Here is a 21,259-nt window from a genome sequence, read left to right as displayed (position 1 = left end):
CAGAATTAATTGAAAAGGCATTTTGGAAGAAACCTCTCCTCTCTGTACAGCAGCTAACACTATAAAAGACTAGGAGCCTGGAGGGAGGGGGTGAGAAGACTATAAATAGTGTAAAGAAAAGCAAGTTTTTAAAAGATATATTTAGGGCTTATTATAGCAGTCAAATAGTGACAAGCAATATTCCCGATAAGTTTTTTACCTTAATTTTAAGTTGATATGCAGCATTAGCAGACAAACAAGCTACATAAATCAAAATGTATGAAGACTGATTGAATACATGTATATAAGATTTTGGTAATCAAATGAAACTTAAAAGAAAATTTCCTCATAAACATTATTGTACTCATAATTAGGTCTAAATGGTGACCAGTACATGCAAATGATAAATATTTTTATGCATCCTTTATTTTCCTTATTTTTTTGCTGCCATTGCTGAATCATTTCAGTCATGTTCGACTCTCTGTGACCCCATTTGGGATTTTCTTAGCAAAGATAGTTTGCCATTTCCTTCTCCAGTTCATTTTACAGATGAAGAACTGAGGCAAAAGTGCTGTGACTTGCCCAGGATCATAGATGATCTTTTTTTGAACAAGAAAATCTTTCCAATGCAACATTTTAGTTGAGAGTACCCTACCATATCTGTGATATACACAAGGTTGTGTTTGCTTTCTTACATAAAATTTCAAGTTTACTTTTTTTTCATTTGTATACCCTTGTCATTGGTCTATGGACATCTGAAGGCATGAATCTCATTTCTGCCCCTCTTTCCAGTTATTTTCTTCTGTGAGGTAACAGTGAACTCCTCCACTGCGGTTCTTTTTACTCTATTTCATGATCTCCATAGTTTCTGTTTAATACATGAACGTTTTTCTTCTTCCTCTTTAATTCACAACTCAGATCACTTGATCAGATCAGCAAGTTTCCAGGTAAGTACATTCTTTCTTATTGAAGGAAATCCTGCCAAACTGGCCTCTCTGTTCCTCACACAGGATATTCTGACTCCCATTCGTATCTTTGCATAGATCATCTTCCATGCCTGGAATGCACTCCCTTACTTACATCTGCCTCATGAATCTCTCTCTTATTCAAAATCCAGTTCAAGAACTATCTTCTCCAAGAAGGCTTTTCTGATCCTACTAACTCTTTTTTTGTTTTTGTTTTCTTTTGGTGGGGCAATGAGGGTTAAGTGACTTGTCTAGGGTCACACAGTAAGTATCAAGTGTCTGAGGCTGGATTTAAACTCAGGTCCTCTTGAATCCAGGGCCGGTACTTTATCCACTGCACCACCTAGCTGCCCCCTGATCCTACTAACTTTTGTCTCAAACAATCTTGTACTTAATTACTTTGTATTTATTCTTTTCATATTTGTTTGTGTGTGTACACACATACATATACATTTATTTATTTGTTTATAGAGATGCTTGTCTCTCCCAATAAAATGTAAGCTCTTTACAAATAGAAATCATTTCATTCTTTTTATTGTCAGTACCTAACATAGTGCCAGCCAGCTAGCACTTATTAAATTTCCCTCCTCTGTGCCAGGCACTGTTCTAAGCTCTGGGCATACAAAGAAAAGCAAAGGAGACAGTCCCTGCTCTCAAGGAACTCAAAGTACAATGGGGGAGACAACACACAAACAACTAAAACTAAGCACAAATAACACACACATGGGATAAATTGGGGGTTGTATCAGAGGTAAGGCACTAAGATTAAGGGGGATGGGAAAGATTTAGGGGGATTCATGTATGGCTTCTTACAGAAGGTGGGCATTTAACTGAGATACAAAAGAAGCCAGGGAAGCTAGAAGGTGGTATACAGTAGGTGCTCAATAAATGGTTGCTGACTGACTAATCTATGCTTAGTAAAAAGTTCATCATTCCACAGCAAGAAAAACACATTCTGATCTCTCTCTCTCTAGAACTTCTTAGCTGTATGTGGGGTGTCCCAATAATCTTAATATAGTTTAAAAATACCAGAACTTAAAACTTCATTAAGCTTTTGGGACACACATATTTTATATGTATTTGTTGTCTCTCCTCATTAGAACATAAGCTCATTTTAAGAAAAAACTTTCATTCTCTGTACTTGAATCCCTGAGGCCAACACAATAGCTGGCACATATTAGGTGTTTAACAAATATATATTTGATTCTGACACAGCAGAGAGAGTACTACACTGGACCTGAAGCAAGGAAGACCCAAGTTCAAACATGCTGTGTGACCTTGAACAAGTCCCTTAACCTCAGTTTGCCTCAGTTTCCTCAACTACAAAATGGTGATTATAACAACCTACTATTGTGAGGATCAAATGAGATATTGTTTAAAAAAAAAAAGTGCTCAGCACAGTGCCTAGCACATAGCAGGTACTATGTTAATTGCTTATTCCCTTCCCCGTTTGGGTGTTAACAATAGATACTATTTGGACTATCCAATAAAATTTCTCATTTTCACTATAGAACCAGCCCACCTAATTTTCCAATCACACATGGCCCCATTGAGATCCAGTGGCAACCCTTGGTGAAGGTAGTTCAGACAGATTAACGCTTCCCAGGTTAGGAAAGAAGGCTCAAGCTCAGAAAATTTAGTGCTTCACCCACAGTCAAATATAATACTCATATCTTTATATAGGCTCAGTCTTCATATTGTAGATTCTTGCTCAGTTAGCACAGTTGCCTGCTTCAATAGTGCCTGGCACATGATAGGTACTTAGTCATCTTACTGATGTTGGTAGCATCCTGCCCTTGCTTTTTCACTCTGATGTTTCATGGGCACTAACGAACTAGAAAGACTAGTCCTCTGTAGCCTTTGCTTACAGGATTGACCTACATCCATGTCCCCTTTTCTGGTCTTACAGTTCTGACAGTATCTTTTACCCCATTTCTTGTGCATACTTACTAGTTGGGTCTATTTTGCAGCATGCTCACATTCACCATACCTCTCTCCACTGTTCTGTGCATGATCTGCAACTTTAATTCCTCTGAGACTATGGTAGTTCCCAATTAAGGCATAGTCCCTAGGCAGACTTAAACCATAGAGTCAACTCTATACTCCTTATCTCAGGTCAAAAACTATTCAAGTTCAACAGATTATTTAATGTTTGTTTGGAGGGTCCTACTCCTTTCATCCTCACAGTAAAACTGAAAGACTTTCTTTTGGTAGGGTAAAAGAAATATTATATATAATACTGCTGTTTTCTGATTTATTATTTGTTTTGTTGGGGGTTTGTTTGTTTTTTGGTAAAGCAATTGGGATTAAGTGACTTGCCCAGGGTCACTCAGCTAGTAAGTGTTAAGTGTCTGAGGTCGGATTTGAACTCAGGTACTCCCGAATCCAGGGTCAGTACTCTATCCACTGTGCCACCTAGCTGCCCCCCTGACTTATTATTATTGATTTATAGAGCCCACTCCATTCCTTTCTATTTCCTCAGATTATCCAGAAGGAAGAGTACTTCCCTTGAACATAATGATTCAAAGGAGCTGTGAACTCAATATTGTGGGTATCTCCTCCATCTGTACAGATCATGACTTATAAATGTATTCTCATCTTGGTGAATCTTGTCCATATTTTCCCATATATCCCCCACAGAAGACCCACAAAACATGCTAGAGGTTTTTTCACATTTCAAGGGTACTAACAGTATCTCCCACTTGTAGCCTGTCACCAGTCTACTACTTCCCCCCATTATGGATTTTTTCAATGATATCCTTTAAGTCACTTCTTAAGTGTAAGTCATCATTGGAAGTATGCTGCAGTCTACTTCCTTGGAGACTGCTGTATTCTAAGACTCGCAACCAGAAAACATCATTGAGAGAATATCAGTGTTTGAAAGATGAATCTTTGCACGAGGGAGCAGCTAGGGATCATTAAAAGCAATATGCAATTACCCAAGTGCACTCTAACAAATCAAAGCCATGCCATAAATGTCAAGGAAATAAAAATATCGATATTTGTTGCTATTTTGGTTATGGGAATTATAGCTGTTTAATGTTTAAGAATCCCTTTTCTAGAAGGCTGGGAATAATAGGTATATTTGGCATATTACCTATTGGACACAGAAATAACAGAGGTAAGTATCACATCATTTACCCATGCCTAATATAAGAAAAAAGCAGATCATATTTAAGCCAGTTTTGCACTGCCTTCATTCCTGGTTTATTTTGGTTTTCTCAACTTGGTTATATCCTTGAGAAATGGTCACAATGTGGGAAACTGGGGGAGGTGAAGAGTAGATGGGGTCCTGAAAAACTTGTTGGAGCTGAGTTCGAGTGATATAGACTTTCACCCTCTTATTTTTGTGGTATGCCTGGGGGTGGCCCTTCTGCTATACGACCAGGGAAGGCAGTCATGAGGCATGCTAGTTTTTCTCTTCTTCCCAGTCTCTCATGTTCTATAGGCAGATGCTCTCTGTGGAAGGAGAGGATAAAGAGTACATACATGCAAGTAGGGCACCAACTACAGATGATAGGCCATGAAAAGCTGGCCAAGGAGCCACTTAATTTAGTACTCCAAAGTAGAGATCAATCCCCCACTGGCAGTAAATATTATTCAGCAGTGAGATTCTTTATGGCTTTACACAAGAAATATCCTTGAGGACATTTAAATCTACTGTTGTATTATTGTTGTTGTTGGGGTTTTTGTTCTTTGTTCTCAAAGGGGACTGTAACAGATGTCATGACTTGCATCGAATTGGATTTAAATGAGGAAGGGCTGTGCAAAGTCACCAGTCTCACTCTCTCCTCTAGAGCCATCTGGGTCCAGTGCCAAGATATATATATCAGGACAACTGGAAATAACCTCAGATGTTTAAGGCAATTGGAGTTAAGTGATTAACCCAGGGTCACACAGCTACTAAGTGTCTAATATCAAATTTGAACTCAAGTTCTCCCAACTTCAGAGCCAGTGTTCTATGTACTGCACCGCATAGCTGCCCCTGTTACAGTATTTGAGCAACAGTGTGATATGTAGCCAAGATATCACTAACAGCACAGTATAAACTATTCTATGAAGCAAGATGTATTTGGCCAAGGTGTTCTTGGGCCAACCCCAAGAACTTTTAGTGATCTAACTAAGGAGGGGGGGAGAGGGAGGGAGGAAGGAAGGGAAAGAGAGAGAGAGAGAGAGAGAGAGAGAGAGAGAGAGAGAGAGAGAGAGAGAGAGAGAGAACGAGAGAGAGAGACTGACTCTGAAAACAGCTGTGAGTGAGGCATCTATGATCTCAATTATTTCTAGATTTGCTGGGAGCAAATTTTCAGATCAGAGAATCAAGAGAAATTTCAAACAAGGCCCACTGAAGGCCCAGCTGCTGAAAGCCTAATCTTTAAATTTTAAATGGTTTACGAGGAGAGATTGAGTAAGCAGAAGTCTGGGGGATGAGAGAAGGAGCAAAGAAGGGAGAATAAGAGAGGCAGAGGAGGGAGGGTCAGAAGGGCTGAAGAATAAATACCGAAAATCCCTGGAAAGTAATGGTCAATTTCTTCTTCCAAGTTGTGAGAAATTTCAAGTAAGGCATTCTGCCCAGGACACAAGTCTGGGAGGGCAATGAAGCCAAAATTTCATGCATTTCTGAACCGCTTTAACTTATAGCCCATTATGTGTTTGCTACATTTAGGAAAGAAAAAAATTAACATAGCAACCACCAACAAAAACAATCAAATAAACACACAATACAGAGAGTTAAATCTTACCCCAAATCCATGGTTTTAACAAGGCAAAATTAAAAAAACAAAAAACAAAAACCCAAATTATTTTGTTCTGAGTCTCCTTATAAGCTTGCTGGAAGTTCAACCACTTTGGGCCTTGTTTTGTTTTTTCTTCCTTCCTCTGTCCCTCCCTTCCTTTTTTTTATATAGTTATAAGTTAATATGTATACAACTGAGGTACTGCTGATTTCCCTCCATATCCCCTTGTATAGGTTATTCCATATTTCTTTCAATGCTTTGTAGGGAAGAAGAATTGAGCACATATGAAAGTCAGCAATGTTTCCTAGCAGACATGTATAATAAAGGAAGGAATATAACATGAAGACAACTCCCTAAACAACTCAACAAGCCCTTTTTTTTGTTCCTAGAATTATCTGCATGTTGATCTGGAAGAAAGTTGCTGATCCAGCCCCCACATAATTCCTGTGGAGTATTGTTGGGTAGTCTCCAAAAATGGGTTTGGAGACATACACAATCAGGGATTTGACAGGAATGCAAAGGAATTTTCCGATCCAAATTGGATAATTGGATAAGAGACTTCAAGTTGGCACCAAGAAAAAAAGCAGTCAAAAGAATAAACAATCTTATCCTGGGGCTTCTGCTGAATTATATTTGTCCTATCCAACATCTCTATTTGTATACAATTTATGTACAATGTGTAACGATTGGAATGATGCCACCTGCTGGAGACTTACTGTAGAAGAGTTCCGCCCATGAAGTGAAGGTCTTTGAGGGCAAGACCAGGAGTCTTTTCTTTGACATCAGGAAGTGACGTTGGCTAGTGGGAGGAAGAGGGAAGAGACTAGTGCTCTGTCTCGCTCTTTTCTTTCCTTTGGACTCTGGTGGAGAGCGGAGCTAGAAATGTGCTCTCCCTTTAATAGATAGATGAATGTAGGCCTTATTCTCCTTAATAAATGCTTAAAAGCCTAACTCTTGCTAAAGCTTATAATTTATTGGCGACCACTCATTAGATATTTTAGACAGTTTAGCTAGAATTTTAGTCCTTAACAAATGTACTGTATAATTTATATACAAAATTATATTTGTCAAATCATAGGACTTCTGGGGAAGGAGGTGGGTATTTGCCTGAATACAGTAAATCACTGACCTAAGCTGAAAGAGCTTTAGATATCTCCCATTATGGCCCTAAGCCTTGATAGTATCCCTTAACATCTGCCATACCCTAACAATGGCCTTGAAGAGATGGATGAGTTGAAGCACAGCAGATGATAGAGAGCAGCTCAGTAGCCATGAGACCAGTGGCAAATACAATGAGATTGATAGAAGACATCAGGGCTTACAAGGCTGGAGCTGAGCTGCCCTAGCCACAATTACCTTTTTTGGAGGCTCTCCATGTATATTCCCTGGTAGGGAAGTCAAATCACAGAAGTTTTATCAGCTAAAGTATGTACATGTAGCAGAGATGGCAAAAGCAGACCAGAATCAAAAGCCACTGGTTGTAAAAGTAAACTAAACTGGACTAAAACCGTCCAGTTAGGTAACCTTGAGATAATGCGCTCTGTTTTGTTCTGTGAATATCCTGAAGGCTCTTGAGACAATTTACTGTCTTCTGCTCTGTGGTATTTCCAGGTGTTTAAACCAAAACAACTACCTAAAATAATTCTGATTGTCTATAAGCTACTTGATTCTGTCTACCCTTCAGAGTTCTTCTGGATCTGGTTCTCTCAATAGGAAGAAGCTAATTGCTGGAGTGAAAATGATGGAAACCATGGTGAATAAAGACACTACTTATTAAAATCTGTGCTGGAGAAGAGGAAAGCCAGGTAAAAATCCAACATTCACCCTAGATTTCAGGAAAGTAAATCCAAAGACTCTGTAAGAATATGACTAGGTAGGATCCCATGACTGGGCTGAAATTCTAAATATTCAAAAGGAACTATTATAGTAAGAAATAAAAATGAGAGTAGTGTAAAGGGACTGATATATATGTATGTATATATGTGTATAAATATATATACATATATATAAATGTGTTTGTGTGACACACAATCTACCAACAAATTTGGATTTTTTTTTAAACTTTTAAAAAAATGAGATGCAGAGAAGATTCAAGGATATAACAGGGACAATGGATAGAAGTTAAAAAAAGCCCAATGAAAGAAAAACTTCCTAACACGTTAGAGCTATACAAAAGTAGAATGGGCCATGTTGGAATATAGTGGGCTCCTCCTCAGCAGAGGTCTTCAAACAAAGTCAGGTATGTTATAGAGGGTAATCTTTTTCATATAGGCTAGAAAGATGTTTGTTTGGGTCTCTTTCAGCTCTGAAATTCTGTGGTTCTATGAAACTGTACTTCTGACTAGAAAGAAATGACTCATCCTAATTTACATCTGTTTTTATACCCTGTCAGCCAAGAGATCCAAATAAAATTAGTATTTTTACTCTGACAGCAGCATAACATTCCCAAAAAGGTTATGGAGAATAGCTAACTATGAACCCATTCTTACTTTCAACTATCAACTATCTCCAAAATCTTTATGAAAATAATCTGTATGTGAATGGAGGGTATGCTTAGTGAAGGCATTAGAAAAGATGCACTGTGTGACCCTGGGCAAGTCACTTAACCCCAACTGACTCACCAGAAAAAAAAAAGAAGAAAAAAGAAAAGATGAAGAATGAAACATACATTTTTGTATATGACAAATACAGGAATTTGTTTAAATACTTATTAAATGAGTTTTATAGGGTATTTTTTTTCAATAGAGGGGAGTTGGGAGGAAAAAATGGGATGGTGAGGCCCCCCTTCCCAAAAAATGAGAATAGAAGGCCAGAAGAAATCAACTATGAGAAGAGCTTTGAACGTTATACGTTGAATGTATGTTTAAAGAATGTATGTTTAAAAAGAAAAGTTCTACATAAATAGATTTAGTTTCTAATATAATCCTCTTATTCTGTAATACAGGATCTCATAATTTATCTTGCCAAAATCTCTACTATCCAAATAAATGATTTTATTTGATGTTTCTCAAGTTCACAATAAAAAAATAAAATGGGAGGAAAAATAAATGTAAGAGAAGGGAACAGACCTTACTAATGAATTCCATAGCAGATCAGATTTTTACAATTCTGACTGAAATCTATATAAATAAAAAGAACTCACTGAACTATTTATTGATTATAATAAAAGCATCTGACTCAGTGAGGCTAAATGCTGTCTTAATGTCTCTCCTTTAATAAAATGTTTCTCCTGCATATGTCAAAAGAATCATGCAAAATTCCTTGAAGTATTTAACAGAGAAAACTTGGTTCAGTGACATTACCATCAAATGAGGCATAAAAACAGGACCGATAAGCTTTCTAAGGTGTTTGCCACTGTCACGCAAAGATAAGGGGATTTCTTGTAGATCCTGAGATCCTCCAGGTGCTTTTTTGTGGATAATAGTATGCTGATTTAATCAAGCTCTACAATACTCCAGACCCTCCCCTAAATGAATCTAGAATCACTCAAAGGAATTTGGCCTATCAGATAGGAAAAACCAAGTGGATGAGGGCTGCCTGTGGTCTAGATTATGGTATACAGTTAAAGGGACAACCCACAGAGCTTTATCTATCTATCTATCTAGGACAGACATGGACTGGGTCCAGAACTGAACAGGAAAGATGGATCACAGGATCATAGATTTAGATAGAGTGGGAAGGGAGCTCAAAGGCCATCTAGTTAAGTTTATAGATGAAGAAACTGAAATCCAGGGAGTGACTTGTTCAAAGTCATACAGATAGGAAGGATCAGAAGTAGGATATGAACTCAGGCTTTCTGTCTCCAGAAACAGTATAGCCTGCTTTTGGGAAAGCACTGTACTTTTAAGGTGCCATGTTTCTTCCTGAAATAAAGGCTCACCTTTAAAACAAAAACATTTTTCATGAGATGCTATATGGATATGAGTCATGAAACATGAGTCTATGAAGAATTAATGCCGTGGGTCACCCAAAGGGCAATGGAAAGGCATGAAGTGGGAGTGAGTATGTGGTGACATAAAGAATATATAGTAAGAGGGGGATAAGTCTCACCTGAAGTCCCACCTTCTGTAAGACTGCTTTCTCAGTCTTATTAGTGTTTTCCCTCTAAGATTACCTCCAGCTTACCATGCATACATCTTCTTTGTACTAGTCATGTGCCTGTTGTCTCCCCCATTAAACTGTGAGCTTGAGAGCAGGGACTGTTTTTCACCTTACTTTTTATCCTCAGCACTTAGTGCAATGCCTGGCACGTCATGGGTGTTTAATTGACTGATGTGCAGTCTACATGTTCCACTGGAAGCAGCTGGGTGGCATAAAGAATAGAGCACCGGACTTATAGTCAGGAAGACTCAAGTTGAAGTCTGGTCTCAGACACCAGCTGTGCGACACTGGGTAAGTCATTTAATCATTGCCTTTCTCCTGTAAAATGAGGCTAACAAGAGTAGCTACCTCACAGGGCTGTTGTGAGGATAATATCTGTAAAGTGCTCTACAAAACCTTCAAGTACTATATAAATGCTAGTTATATGATGATAGTAATAATAACAATTATCATTTTTATACCATTTCAAAAGAACTAAAGGAAAAGTCTCCAAAATGTTGGGCAGACCTTCTGTGAAGGACTTATGAGAGGTTATGGGCAAGAGGCTTAATAAATGGGTTATGATCTCACCGATGGAGAGAGTACTGATGATGGGATGGAATCTACACCACTAGACAGAGCCCACTGATGAAGTCACAGTTTCAGAACATTAACAATATCTCCAAACTCTCTTTTTCTGTAATCACCATTGTATTTTTGAAATCTCTCATTCCTTAGTGTTTCTGAAACCTGCTTTCTACTTGTGTGACATTTTGGGAAAGAGTCTTCCTTCAATCTCTTTATCCTAATTGATTTTATTTAATTTTTTATTTTTATTAGGGCCCTTCTCAAAATGTGATGATGCTGTGACTAATAATTAGTCTAATTACTAAAGGAAAGACTTGAGTCTAATGACTTAGAATTATTCCACCAAAATGAGAGCTCAACTTATATAATTATGCAAACCTAAAAAGAGTTCCTAAGGCAAATATATTTATATCCCATGCAATGGTAGCGTTTTTCACTGCCAAAAATAGGTTGGCCTTCATACAGAACAATTCAGTTAACCTCTTTCTCAACCACGTGCCAAGTAATTATGCTGTCACGATAGCTGGAGTCACAATGACCTTGTTATCATCAGTCTCTGAAAAACTAAAGGACTACTACTCCTACTATATATAGTAAGAGGCTTAAGAAGAGAGAAATTAGGTTAAGTATTTATATAAATAAACATGGAGTAAGGGTACTATAGTGACCTTTAAAAATTCCATTACTAATCTCCATTTAGAGAATCAACCAAATAGAAATGGAAAGATGCTAAATGGGTGGGCATAAAGTCTCGTATCTAACTATCATATTTTTTTAATATTCAACTTTGAAACATGTGTATTGTTCCCCTTTTAGAACAAATATACATATTAGTGTATAATAGCATTGAAATAAAGGGGAGTATACCCATATGACAAAATTATATAATTACAAAAAAAAAAGCTTACCTTCTTCTTCTTGTGCAGCAATAGTAACTGCAATAAAAGAAAAATACAGAAAATAAATATACATTCAAATACTCAAGAAAATCAGTTTCATTTTTTATTAGTTTTATCATCTTTTACTTTAAATGAAAAATTAAACTGTCGATCTTTGATTACTTGTACATAGAACTTAATTTTTTTTAGGTCTTTATTTTTTGCAATTGTATGGATGAAAGCTGTCTAGTACACTGCTTTCACTTCTCAGTCCTTTGCAATCTGGCTTCTGACCTTATCACTAAACAGGGTTCTGTTCTTTCCAAGTTTACTGAGGATCTTTTTTTTTTTTTTTGCTTTTAAATGAAAACAAACTCAGAGAGGTTGTGACTTCCTTATGGCGAACAGCTATTATGTGTCATAAGCAAGATTCAAACCCAGGTGTCCCATTCTTTCCACTGTACACACACTGCTTCAGTAGGAGTCACTGCTATAGCTCCTGAGTATTCTGGAGCTGAGTGCATTCCCTGTGTCTAACTAAGGATCTTTCCTAATTCAATAAACACTGAGGACTGTGAGAAATTATTATTTATAACCATTATCTTGGGGAGATTAAGAGCTCCCCACCTTCTTCCAAAGCCCAGATTTTTCAAGGTTTACTTTCTTCTTGATAATAAGATTGCATTAACTCCCTTCCATCTTGGTTAGTCCTCATCTAACCATATAAAGAATTTAATCTAGGGTAGGGAAGTTCATTGTGTTCTACTGAAGCTTGGGTAGAGACAGATCCTTTTGCCTAGATAACAAGGAAGGCTCTCTATCCAGGGGTTACTCAGCCCACCCATTGAAAAGGGTATATTCTTTTCATTGATAGCCTAAAGCTATAGTCTGTTATAGCCCTTCATTTTAGTATAGTTTCCCTCCAATTACATTAACCAATTAGATTTCATTGGTATTTGATGAACCATCTACTGTTTCAAGAGTATATAAGCTGTGAGCCAGAGGCCATAAGGGTCTTTGGTCTGAGAGAGTCAAATGACCATATTAATAACCTGCTGACCTTATTAATAAAATGATTAAATTACCCAGAAACTATGTCTCTCAACTTTTTAATCATCACAGTACTTTGCCTTGGGTTGTTTGCCACCCAACTCCCTTCTCCCTGTACCCCCAATAAGGGATCTACTAAAAGGATTGAAGAATATGCTGACAGATACTATTACTACCACACCATCATTATCAACCAACCTCCTACTAAGGTGAAGTTGGGAACAAAGTTCAGAATAGACTCTATGAATGATAATCCACTCTTCCCATGACAGAATTTAATAAAGTCATGTTTGTTCCTCCAGTTACAGACCATTGGAAATGGTTTCCATTTCTTTCACAGGCTCCAATCGCAACTTCTCATGTTTGGATACTACCCTACCTTCTTCCATAGCCCCTTCCTAATAATTTAAAACAAATAAGACCTCATAAAATTAATCCCTCCTATTCCCTCACCAAACTTACTCTCATTTTTTACTTAAAAAAATGCTGAAGTAAAGGTGTGCATTCTGATGAGCAACTTTTTTTTCACATTCATCCTTGTTAAAAATTATCTGGAAAGGTATATCCCCTTCCACTTTAACCCTTTTCTTATTTAATTGTGACCAAAAAAAATTAATAAACCCTACATACATTTCCACGGATGAAGTACATGCAAGAAGTGGGATAAGTGATACAACCCAAGAAACATATTATCTGAAAAGAAGGTGGGCTGGCTATTTGGTATGAAAGAGACAACATGGCCAATCTGTCAAATTGGTACTAAAAAAATGCTTTAAAAAGAAAATAATAATAATAAAACCCCCATGGAGAAAGTTCTCCAACACGTTAGACAGATTTTCTATGAGAGGGCACAGAAAAGAATTGCTGAGGATAGGAGTGTGGATGAATTGTAATCACAGATGTGATCACAGATCCCATAAAGTGTAACCACAATGCCTAATGAGCAATGTATGCAGCAAGTTTAATTATTGCTAACTGAACTCAGATCAGCTTCTCCTTATGCTTAGTTAAGCAGTGATTTCTTTGGGGACAAAAATAAACAACTAACAATAAACTGGTAAAAATGAATAAGTATAAGATTTTACTGCAGTAGCCTTACTAGAATGTAAATAATCTCTGTAGCTTCTTTTTCAGCATTTATTCTCCACACTCAGTCAGATTGGACTAAATAGGTTTTTCTAAGTCTATAAGTCTATCACCTGCATTACATAAAACTATTATAAATATAAAATTAACAGGATCATAAGTTAAAAACTGGAAGGAATCTTAGGTCATTGAGTATAACTCCCTCATTTTACAGATGAGAAAACAGAGGCACAAATAGGTTGTTACGTTACTTGCCCACAGCTAGGAAGTGTCTTAAGTGGGATCTGAAACCAGGTTTTCCTGACTTAAATTCAGTGCCATATTTACTATTCCATGATCCTACAAAAATGAATTATCAACCTCATAGAGTTTATTCTCTTGCATAAGATAAAATACCTGTAAAAATGTGAAATAACATTATGCACACATATAAATATGCAATAAATATGACAATAACCACAATGTATAATATATAAATGCAGTTTATCTGGCTCTTGAAGAATTGGTAAGGAGAAATTAAATGTAAGGAGAGCACTCAAGGCATAGGGAACAACATAAGATAAGGCAAGGAGTAAGAAGTTGGATATTTACAAGGTTATGGCAAATAGTCTAGTTTAGTTAGACTTAAGGTGAAGAGCCTTAAAATTATGCCACGTGAGGATCAACTGAAGGAAACTGAGAAGTGAAGTTAGGGAAAAAATAATGTTGTTCTCAAGTATCTGACAGGCTATGTTGTCTGAAGTTTTATCACTATGTTTTCAACTGTTTAACTTTAAAAAACAAACACACACACAATTATTACAAATTAGTGAAGTCCAGGAGATGGGCCATGGCCAGCATAACTTCCTGTTTAAAGACTGTACCAGAGGGGCAGCTAGGTGGCGCAGTGGATAGAGCACCGGCCCTGGAGTCAGGAGTACCTGAGTTCAAATCCGGCCTCAGACACTTAACACTTACTAGCTGTGTGACCCTGGGCAAGTCACTTAACCCCAATTGCCTCACTTAAAAAAAAAAAAAAGAACAAGTGTGGAAGAATTATAATAGCTAACATTCATACAGCACTTATTATGTGCCAGGCACACCTCACCATTCTGATCTCATTTGAACCTCAACACTTCAAGGGAAATGCTGTTATTCAAATTTTACAGAAGAGATGGACAGAAAGCTGAAACAGGAGCTAAAGAATGACATTAGAGCAACTGAAAAAGGAAAACAGTTTAGAATAGAAAGCAGAAAACCTTACTCAATTAACTAGATACCAGGAAAAATAGAATAGAGCAATAAAATTAAATTTTTCAATGATACAATACGAAGTATTAGAACAACGTCAAAAGACTGACAAATTAGAAGACGGGGAGGTATGATCTCTACTATCCAAAACAACTGACCTGGGAAACAGGGAAAGGAGAGAACATAAGAAGTACAAGACTACCTGAAAACCATGACCAAACAAGGGTCTGTTGATACCTGGATATGATTCTAAAACTCATAAATGAAAATTGCCCAGAATGATCAGGCCTAGAGGACAAAGTGAAAATACAAAGAACCCCTCACAGCTCCAAAACTCCACACTCAGAAATGTCATAGCCAAAATTTAGTTTCAAGGTCAAAGAAGTAATACTACAAGCAGCTACAAAGGAAGCAATCAAGTATCAAAGAACCTGAGTGGAGATTACAGAAGATATGCAACAATTACAATATAGGAAAGAAAACTTGGAATATGATATACCAAAAGGCAAAAGAAAAAGGGCTACAATCAATAATCATCTATCCTGCAAAACTGATTATAATTATATGGGGAGGGAGTGCCTTTTACTACATAGCATTCATTCATTCATTTATTTATTTATTTGGTGAGGCAATTGGGGTTAAGTGACTTGCCCAGGGTCACACAGCTAGTAAATTTTAAGTGTCTGAGGCCACATTTGAACTCAGGTCCTCCTGACTCCAGGGCCGGTGTTCTATCCACTGCGCCACCTAGCTGCCCCACTACATAGTATTTATGACAATTTCAAACATTCTTGAATGCCATTTGAACTGCTGCTATAATCTCTATGGATAGCTAGACCTACATAGACTATATGCTATGGGAGAAGGCTTAATCTACCTATAGCTTTGAAACTCTCAGGGTATCTAGATAGTCCCAGATACCATTCATCCCATCTAACAGGCCACTCTGCCCATGTTCTTACCATCAGCACTGCTACTGCATTCAAATTCTGCCCTCCTCTCTAATCTCGGGGAGGTTGGGTTTTTGTTTTATAAGAGCAAAGGAAAAGAAAAGGCGGGGGGGGGGGGGGGAGAGAAATATACTAGGGAAGAAATGAAGAAAGAGGAACTTACTATTTCTCTAATTAGGGTGTGTCAGAAGACTATACAAATATGGAGTGGGCTAGGGGGAAGCAGGCATTTCATGAACTGGGGTAAGGAAGTTTAAAAGAGTGCACGCATGTGACATGTACATGTACACACACACACACACACACACACACACACACACACACACCCCTACACCTCTTAGGTAGAAATACATTAAATAGGGAAATAAGGGACTGGGAGAGGGAAGAGGGAAGGTTTAATTAGTAGGGTAAATTGGGTCGAAAAATCAGAAGCAAATTAATGGGAACAGAATTATTTTTGCCTAAATCTATAACGTGTATACATAAACTTAGGTAACTCCTAGCAACAAAAACATGATCCCAGAGTTCTGATACTTATCACTACCTTCTGGGCAACTTCACTGCTGTTCAGATGAATCCAAAGCAGTTTCCTCTCTTTATTATTCTATTCCCAGAGCTGCCTACCTCCAAATACAAATACAAGTAATCTCTACCTTCTGGATGGGTTGTATTTCAAATGTTCATCCGAAAATTGGCTATTTGGAACCCAGAACTATAAGACATCTCCAAAGCCATCAATTAAAGAATCAAAAATTTAATAAGATCCTACTATGTGCTAGGCACTGGGGATAGAAATACATAGAAATCATTCCTCTCATACTAAGATACAGCAAAATGAGGCCTCAAGCCCTATAATTTAGGGGTGTGGGAGATGACTGCTTGTGGAAACCAGGCAGTGATTCAGGGAAGTACTACTGTAAAAATAATAGGATTCAAAATAAATCTGGGGGGCAGCTAGGTGGCACAGTGGATAAAGCACTGGCCCTGGATTCAGGAGTACCTGAGTTCAAATCCAGCCTCAGACACTTGACACTTACTAGATTTGTGACCCTGGGCAAGTCACTTAACCCCCATTGCCCTGCAAAAAAACCAAACCAAAACAAACCAAAACAAAAACAAACAACAACAACAAAATAAATCTGAGCCATTTATATACACAATTAGTCCATAAATTGTAGTTATTATGTTCCAGGTACAGTGCATAGGGGCTGGGAATACAAACACAAGCAAAAAGAAAGACAGTTCCTGCTCTCAAGCAACTTACAGTCCAATGAGAAAGACAACACCTAAAAAGAAGCTGGGTTGGGGTAGGGGAATGTGGAAGATGGCGAGTAATGAGGAAATGGCTGGCCTGGGTGCTCTCTTTAAATGGAGGTTCTAGAAGGGGCCCTTCAGCACACAATCAATCAAAGAGAGGGATATCAGGGCAGAGAGAACTTTTTTGTTTGTTTGTTGTTGTTTTTGTTATTTTTTTGCAGGGCAATGGGGGTTAAGTGACTTGCCCAGGGTCACACAGCTAGTAAGTGTCAAGTGTCTGAGGCCGGATTTGAACTCAGGTCCTCCTGAATCCAAGGCCAGTGCTTTATCCACTGTGCCATCTAGCTGCCCCCGAGAGTACTTTTAAGGTGCGAGTTTCAGGACTGAAGTGATCCTCCAAGATGAAGAGGTATCTGAGGATATAATGGAGAAGTCCAGAGGAGTATACCCCGGTAGGAAATGAAGGACAGCAGCTGGAACTCCAGTATTTATTCATCTATTAGGTAGTTCAGACTTCAAATGTAATATACATTGGAAGAAATAACTAAATAGATCATAGGATCATGGGTTCGATGGGAAAGGCTAAAAAGAGTTAACAGATAACCTATCAATTGTAGCTAAAAGGGGCTAGCAGATTATGAGGACTTGTGTTCTTATCAATAGTACCTAAAAGGGTTAACAGAAGTTTGTGTTATCAATAGTACTGTAACCTAGAGGGTTCGAATCCATATCAACCAACACCATCAACAGAGACTGTAACTAGGGACCATTAACTATTAATAGCCACTAATATTCTTAGTTGACAGGACACCTAGAAACCAGATCTTAAATAAAGAGATAGTAAAAACACAGAGATCCTCTGGGTCTAAGAAGTTTAAGCATGTATTTATGAACATGTGCAGAAAGGACCAAATGTGTGTCCTCAAGTTCACTTTATGACGTGTAAACCCCAAAAACACACCTCCCAAGAAAAAAGGTACCCACCTCAGGGGTTGTCTTAGGACCCCAGGACGTCCAAATTAGGATAAGACCTCCCATATACCTCCTTAAGGAGATTAAGATAATGAGGAGATAACCTCCTTTTTCTCACTATAACTATTCTTCTTCCCCCTATTTGAGATACTCAACTCCTTGGTGTCTCCCTGTGACCTCACAGTATTTTAATAAAACTTGGGAAACTGAGTTACCGAGTCTTGTAAGTCTTTAGGATGCCTCACAATCAATTTGATCAACTAAATCCATCCCTACTACTACTACTACTATCCACCCCCCACATCAGGCTTAGAAATGGGACTTTAGAGATTATCTGATCTAACAGTTTTATCTTTTTATATATGAAAAAAAAAATGAAGCCCTTAGGCAAGAGGTTTGGACAAGGTCAAACCGGCATCAGGTGCTAGAGTCAGAATTCAAACCCAGGTCCTTGGACTCCAGACTACAGCACCAAGCTGGAAAATATGCTTCCTTAAATGAGAACTGTACTTAACCATTACTAATGTCTGGATAACTAATTTGAAATCTTTTCCTATAATGTTTCTGCAACATCAGACTGCATTAAATGCAGTGCTCCATTTCATACTTTTATTTTCTGTGGATTAAACACAGTTGCCAATCTGTCCATGGGCATATGCTGCATATTTCTGTAATCTTAACTTGGTGTTATTTATTTGCTTACAGGATTAAGTGCCTGGCACTAGTCTTCTTAAACGCTAAATTCCTTTTTTTTTTTTTAAATTTAATTGGTGGTGGTTGTTTTTTTGAGAGGGTGCTAAGCACTTGTCTTACTTGGGTTTTTTTGTTTGTTTGTTTTTTGTGAGGCAATTGGGGTTAAGTGACTTGCCCAGGGTCACATAGCTAGTAAGTGTGTAAAGTGTCTGAGGGCGTATTTGAACTCAGGTCCTCCCGAATCCAGGGCCGGTGCTCTAACCACTGTGCCACCTAGCTGCCTCAACACTAAATTCTAACATGACTTGGAGCCTATAACCTTTTAGTCAAGTCATCTCTCTTTACAATGATGGGCTGAATAGTTGAATGATAAAAACACTGAAGTGGGGGTTAGCAGACATGGGTTTCCATTCCAGAACTACCACTTAGTAGCTATATGATCTTCAGCAACTCATTTAACTGGTGAATCTTAGTTTCCTTATGGGGTTAATAATTGCATGACATTACAGAGTTCTCACAAACAGTTGTCACAAACAGGTGAGGGTAAGTTCTTGGCATTCATTGCTTTTCATTTTTTTTTTACCTCATTTTATTTTGTGTTTCAACAAAGTATACTTTCTCTTCTCCCCAACTGCTACATTCATACTAGGGGGCTTAGACATATATAGTGATACTCAAACTCCCTAATCTCTCAATCAATCAATAAACATTTATTAAGTGTCTACTATGTATCAGGCTCTATGCTAAGTGCTGGGTTTATAAAAAGAGGCAAAAGACTGTACCTGCCCTCAAGGAACTTACAGTCAAATAAGAGAGATAACATGCAACCAAAAACTATACAAAGCAAGCTAAATATACCAGGTAAATAGGAAATACTTTACAGAGGGAAGGCTTCTAGTAAAAGATAAGATCTTAGTGTGTGTGTGTATGATACCCACATACCAGGTTATGTACAAAAATGTAACTTAACCAGTAGATCAGTAGGAAAAGGAGATAGAAGGGGGGAGGGGGCAAGGATGATAAAAGGGAGGAGAGATTAAGAGATATACAGTGATTAGAAGGAAAATGTACTATTGAGGAGGGACAGGATAAAAAGAGAAAGAAGAAACAGAAGAAAATGGGATGGAGGGAAATACTCAGTATCATATTTGTGAAGGTGAATGGGTGGAGCTGAGGAGAGAGAGCATTCCAGGAATGGAAGACTGCCAAAGAAAATGCCCTGAGCAGAGAAGATGGAGTTGTCTTGTTCCTGGAACAGCCTGGACGGTGTCACTGGACTGAAGAGCACTTGTGGAAAAGTAAGTTCTAAGAAGACTGGAAAGGTAGGATGGGGCTAGGTTATGAAGGGTTTTGAACATCAAACAGAGCATTTTTGTATTTTATCCTGGGGACAATAGGGAGCCACTAGAGTTTACTGAGTAGGGGGTTACATGATTGAAACTACCCTTTAGCAAAACCATTTGAATGAATGATGGAATGAGTAGAGCAAGACCTCAACCCACTCATTTCACATGACCTTTTCCTCCTTGCCACCTTATAGCTAGCTATATGCAGAGATACCATGATCTCATCACCCAAATATGCAGCACTACTACCATGTTTGTGTATTCTAAAATTCCTTTATCTAATTACAATGTTGTCATTCCACTTCTCCCTCAGCCTTGCAACCTCAAAACCTGTTGTTCTTCAATGTGACCTCTAATCCCTGGACCCCTTAGTTTTTCTCCAGCCATCATCCCTGCACTGGCTATGTTCTTTTTCCTTCCCCATGTCATGGGGTACAGAGCACCCCAGAAGTTCTCTGGGGCACACCAAGGAATCTTCTCCTTGAGAAACTAAACCAGAGGACAGATAACGCCTAGAGAAATAAGCTGAACCAAATCAGACTGAGCTAGCTTCGGAATCCTACCCTTCATTCGGGTCTCCCTTACCCAGGGGAGATAAATTTGGGTGTGGCTTCGGCCTTTGTGTTCTGAAGAGGGATCCATAGCCACCCCTCACCCAATTCCTCTAGTCACTACCAGTGGGGGATGGTCCTCCACTCCTCACCCAATTCCCCCAGCTACCACCAGTGGGGGATGGTCCTCTCTCACTAAAGGAACTTTTCACGGGCAGATGGTCCACCCCCATCAGGCCTCTATAAAAGTACCTTCCAGTCTCCTATTCGAGGAGATTTGGTAACTCTGAGCCATGTGCTTTATGCCAAATCTCCCCATGAAAAGTCCAAGGATTTCTTTCATGGTTTCCTTCCCCCTCCCCTTCCCTTCCCTTGCTCCTAAATAAACTATCACCTTATTCTAACTACTTTTGTGTGCAAGAGGGTGTAATTCTTTAAAGATGAATTCTTAAGAACCCCAACCCCATACCCCATTTTCCCCATTACACCCATCTTGACCCCTTGTTGAACCAGTTTAACTCTACACTGTATTCCTAAGTCCTCTACCCCACCAAGACTCAGCCCTGGGTCTATGAGGTTGTCTACTCCTACTATCTTCTGCCTTTGCTCCTATTCACATGCTACCAAGGCTAGAGAAAATCATGAAACCATGTTGACTGAATCCAATACAAATTTATGTTACATAATCACAACCAGGCCCTCACTGTAGCAAGGCAATTCTTTTTATGCCTTCTAAATGACTCACTATCTCACTCACCACAGAAACACCGAGAAACTTTTTAATTCCTCCTCAAACCTCCTATAGCTTCCCCATCTCCCATCCATTCAGCTGAGAACCTGGCCTCATACTTCAATGAAAGAATGAAGGTCATTTGCCAAGAGTTCCCTCTTCTCCCCTTTC

General features: G+C 38.4%; 1 protein-coding gene across 3 annotated transcripts in view; it reads right to left on the bottom strand.

Moving 5' to 3' along the window:
• Positions 1 to 21,259, bottom strand: part of ZDHHC20 (zinc finger DHHC-type palmitoyltransferase 20) — a 92,191-nt gene that overhangs the window by 54,793 nt on the left and 16,139 nt on the right. For all 3 annotated transcript variants that reach the window (XM_043995915.1, XM_043995917.1, XM_043995916.1), the window contains exon 2: positions 11,254 to 11,280. In XM_043995915.1, coding sequence (XP_043851850.1) covers positions 11,254 to 11,280 — 27 coding nt within the window. The remainder of the gene's footprint in view (positions 1 to 11,253; positions 11,281 to 21,259) is intronic.

Source organism: Dromiciops gliroides, chromosome 3 (genome assembly GCF_019393635.1).
Source record: "Dromiciops gliroides isolate mDroGli1 chromosome 3, mDroGli1.pri, whole genome shotgun sequence".
Classification (NCBI taxonomy): domain Eukaryota; kingdom Metazoa; phylum Chordata; class Mammalia; order Microbiotheria; family Microbiotheriidae; genus Dromiciops; species Dromiciops gliroides.
This window is presented reverse-complemented; position numbering and strand designations above follow the sequence as displayed.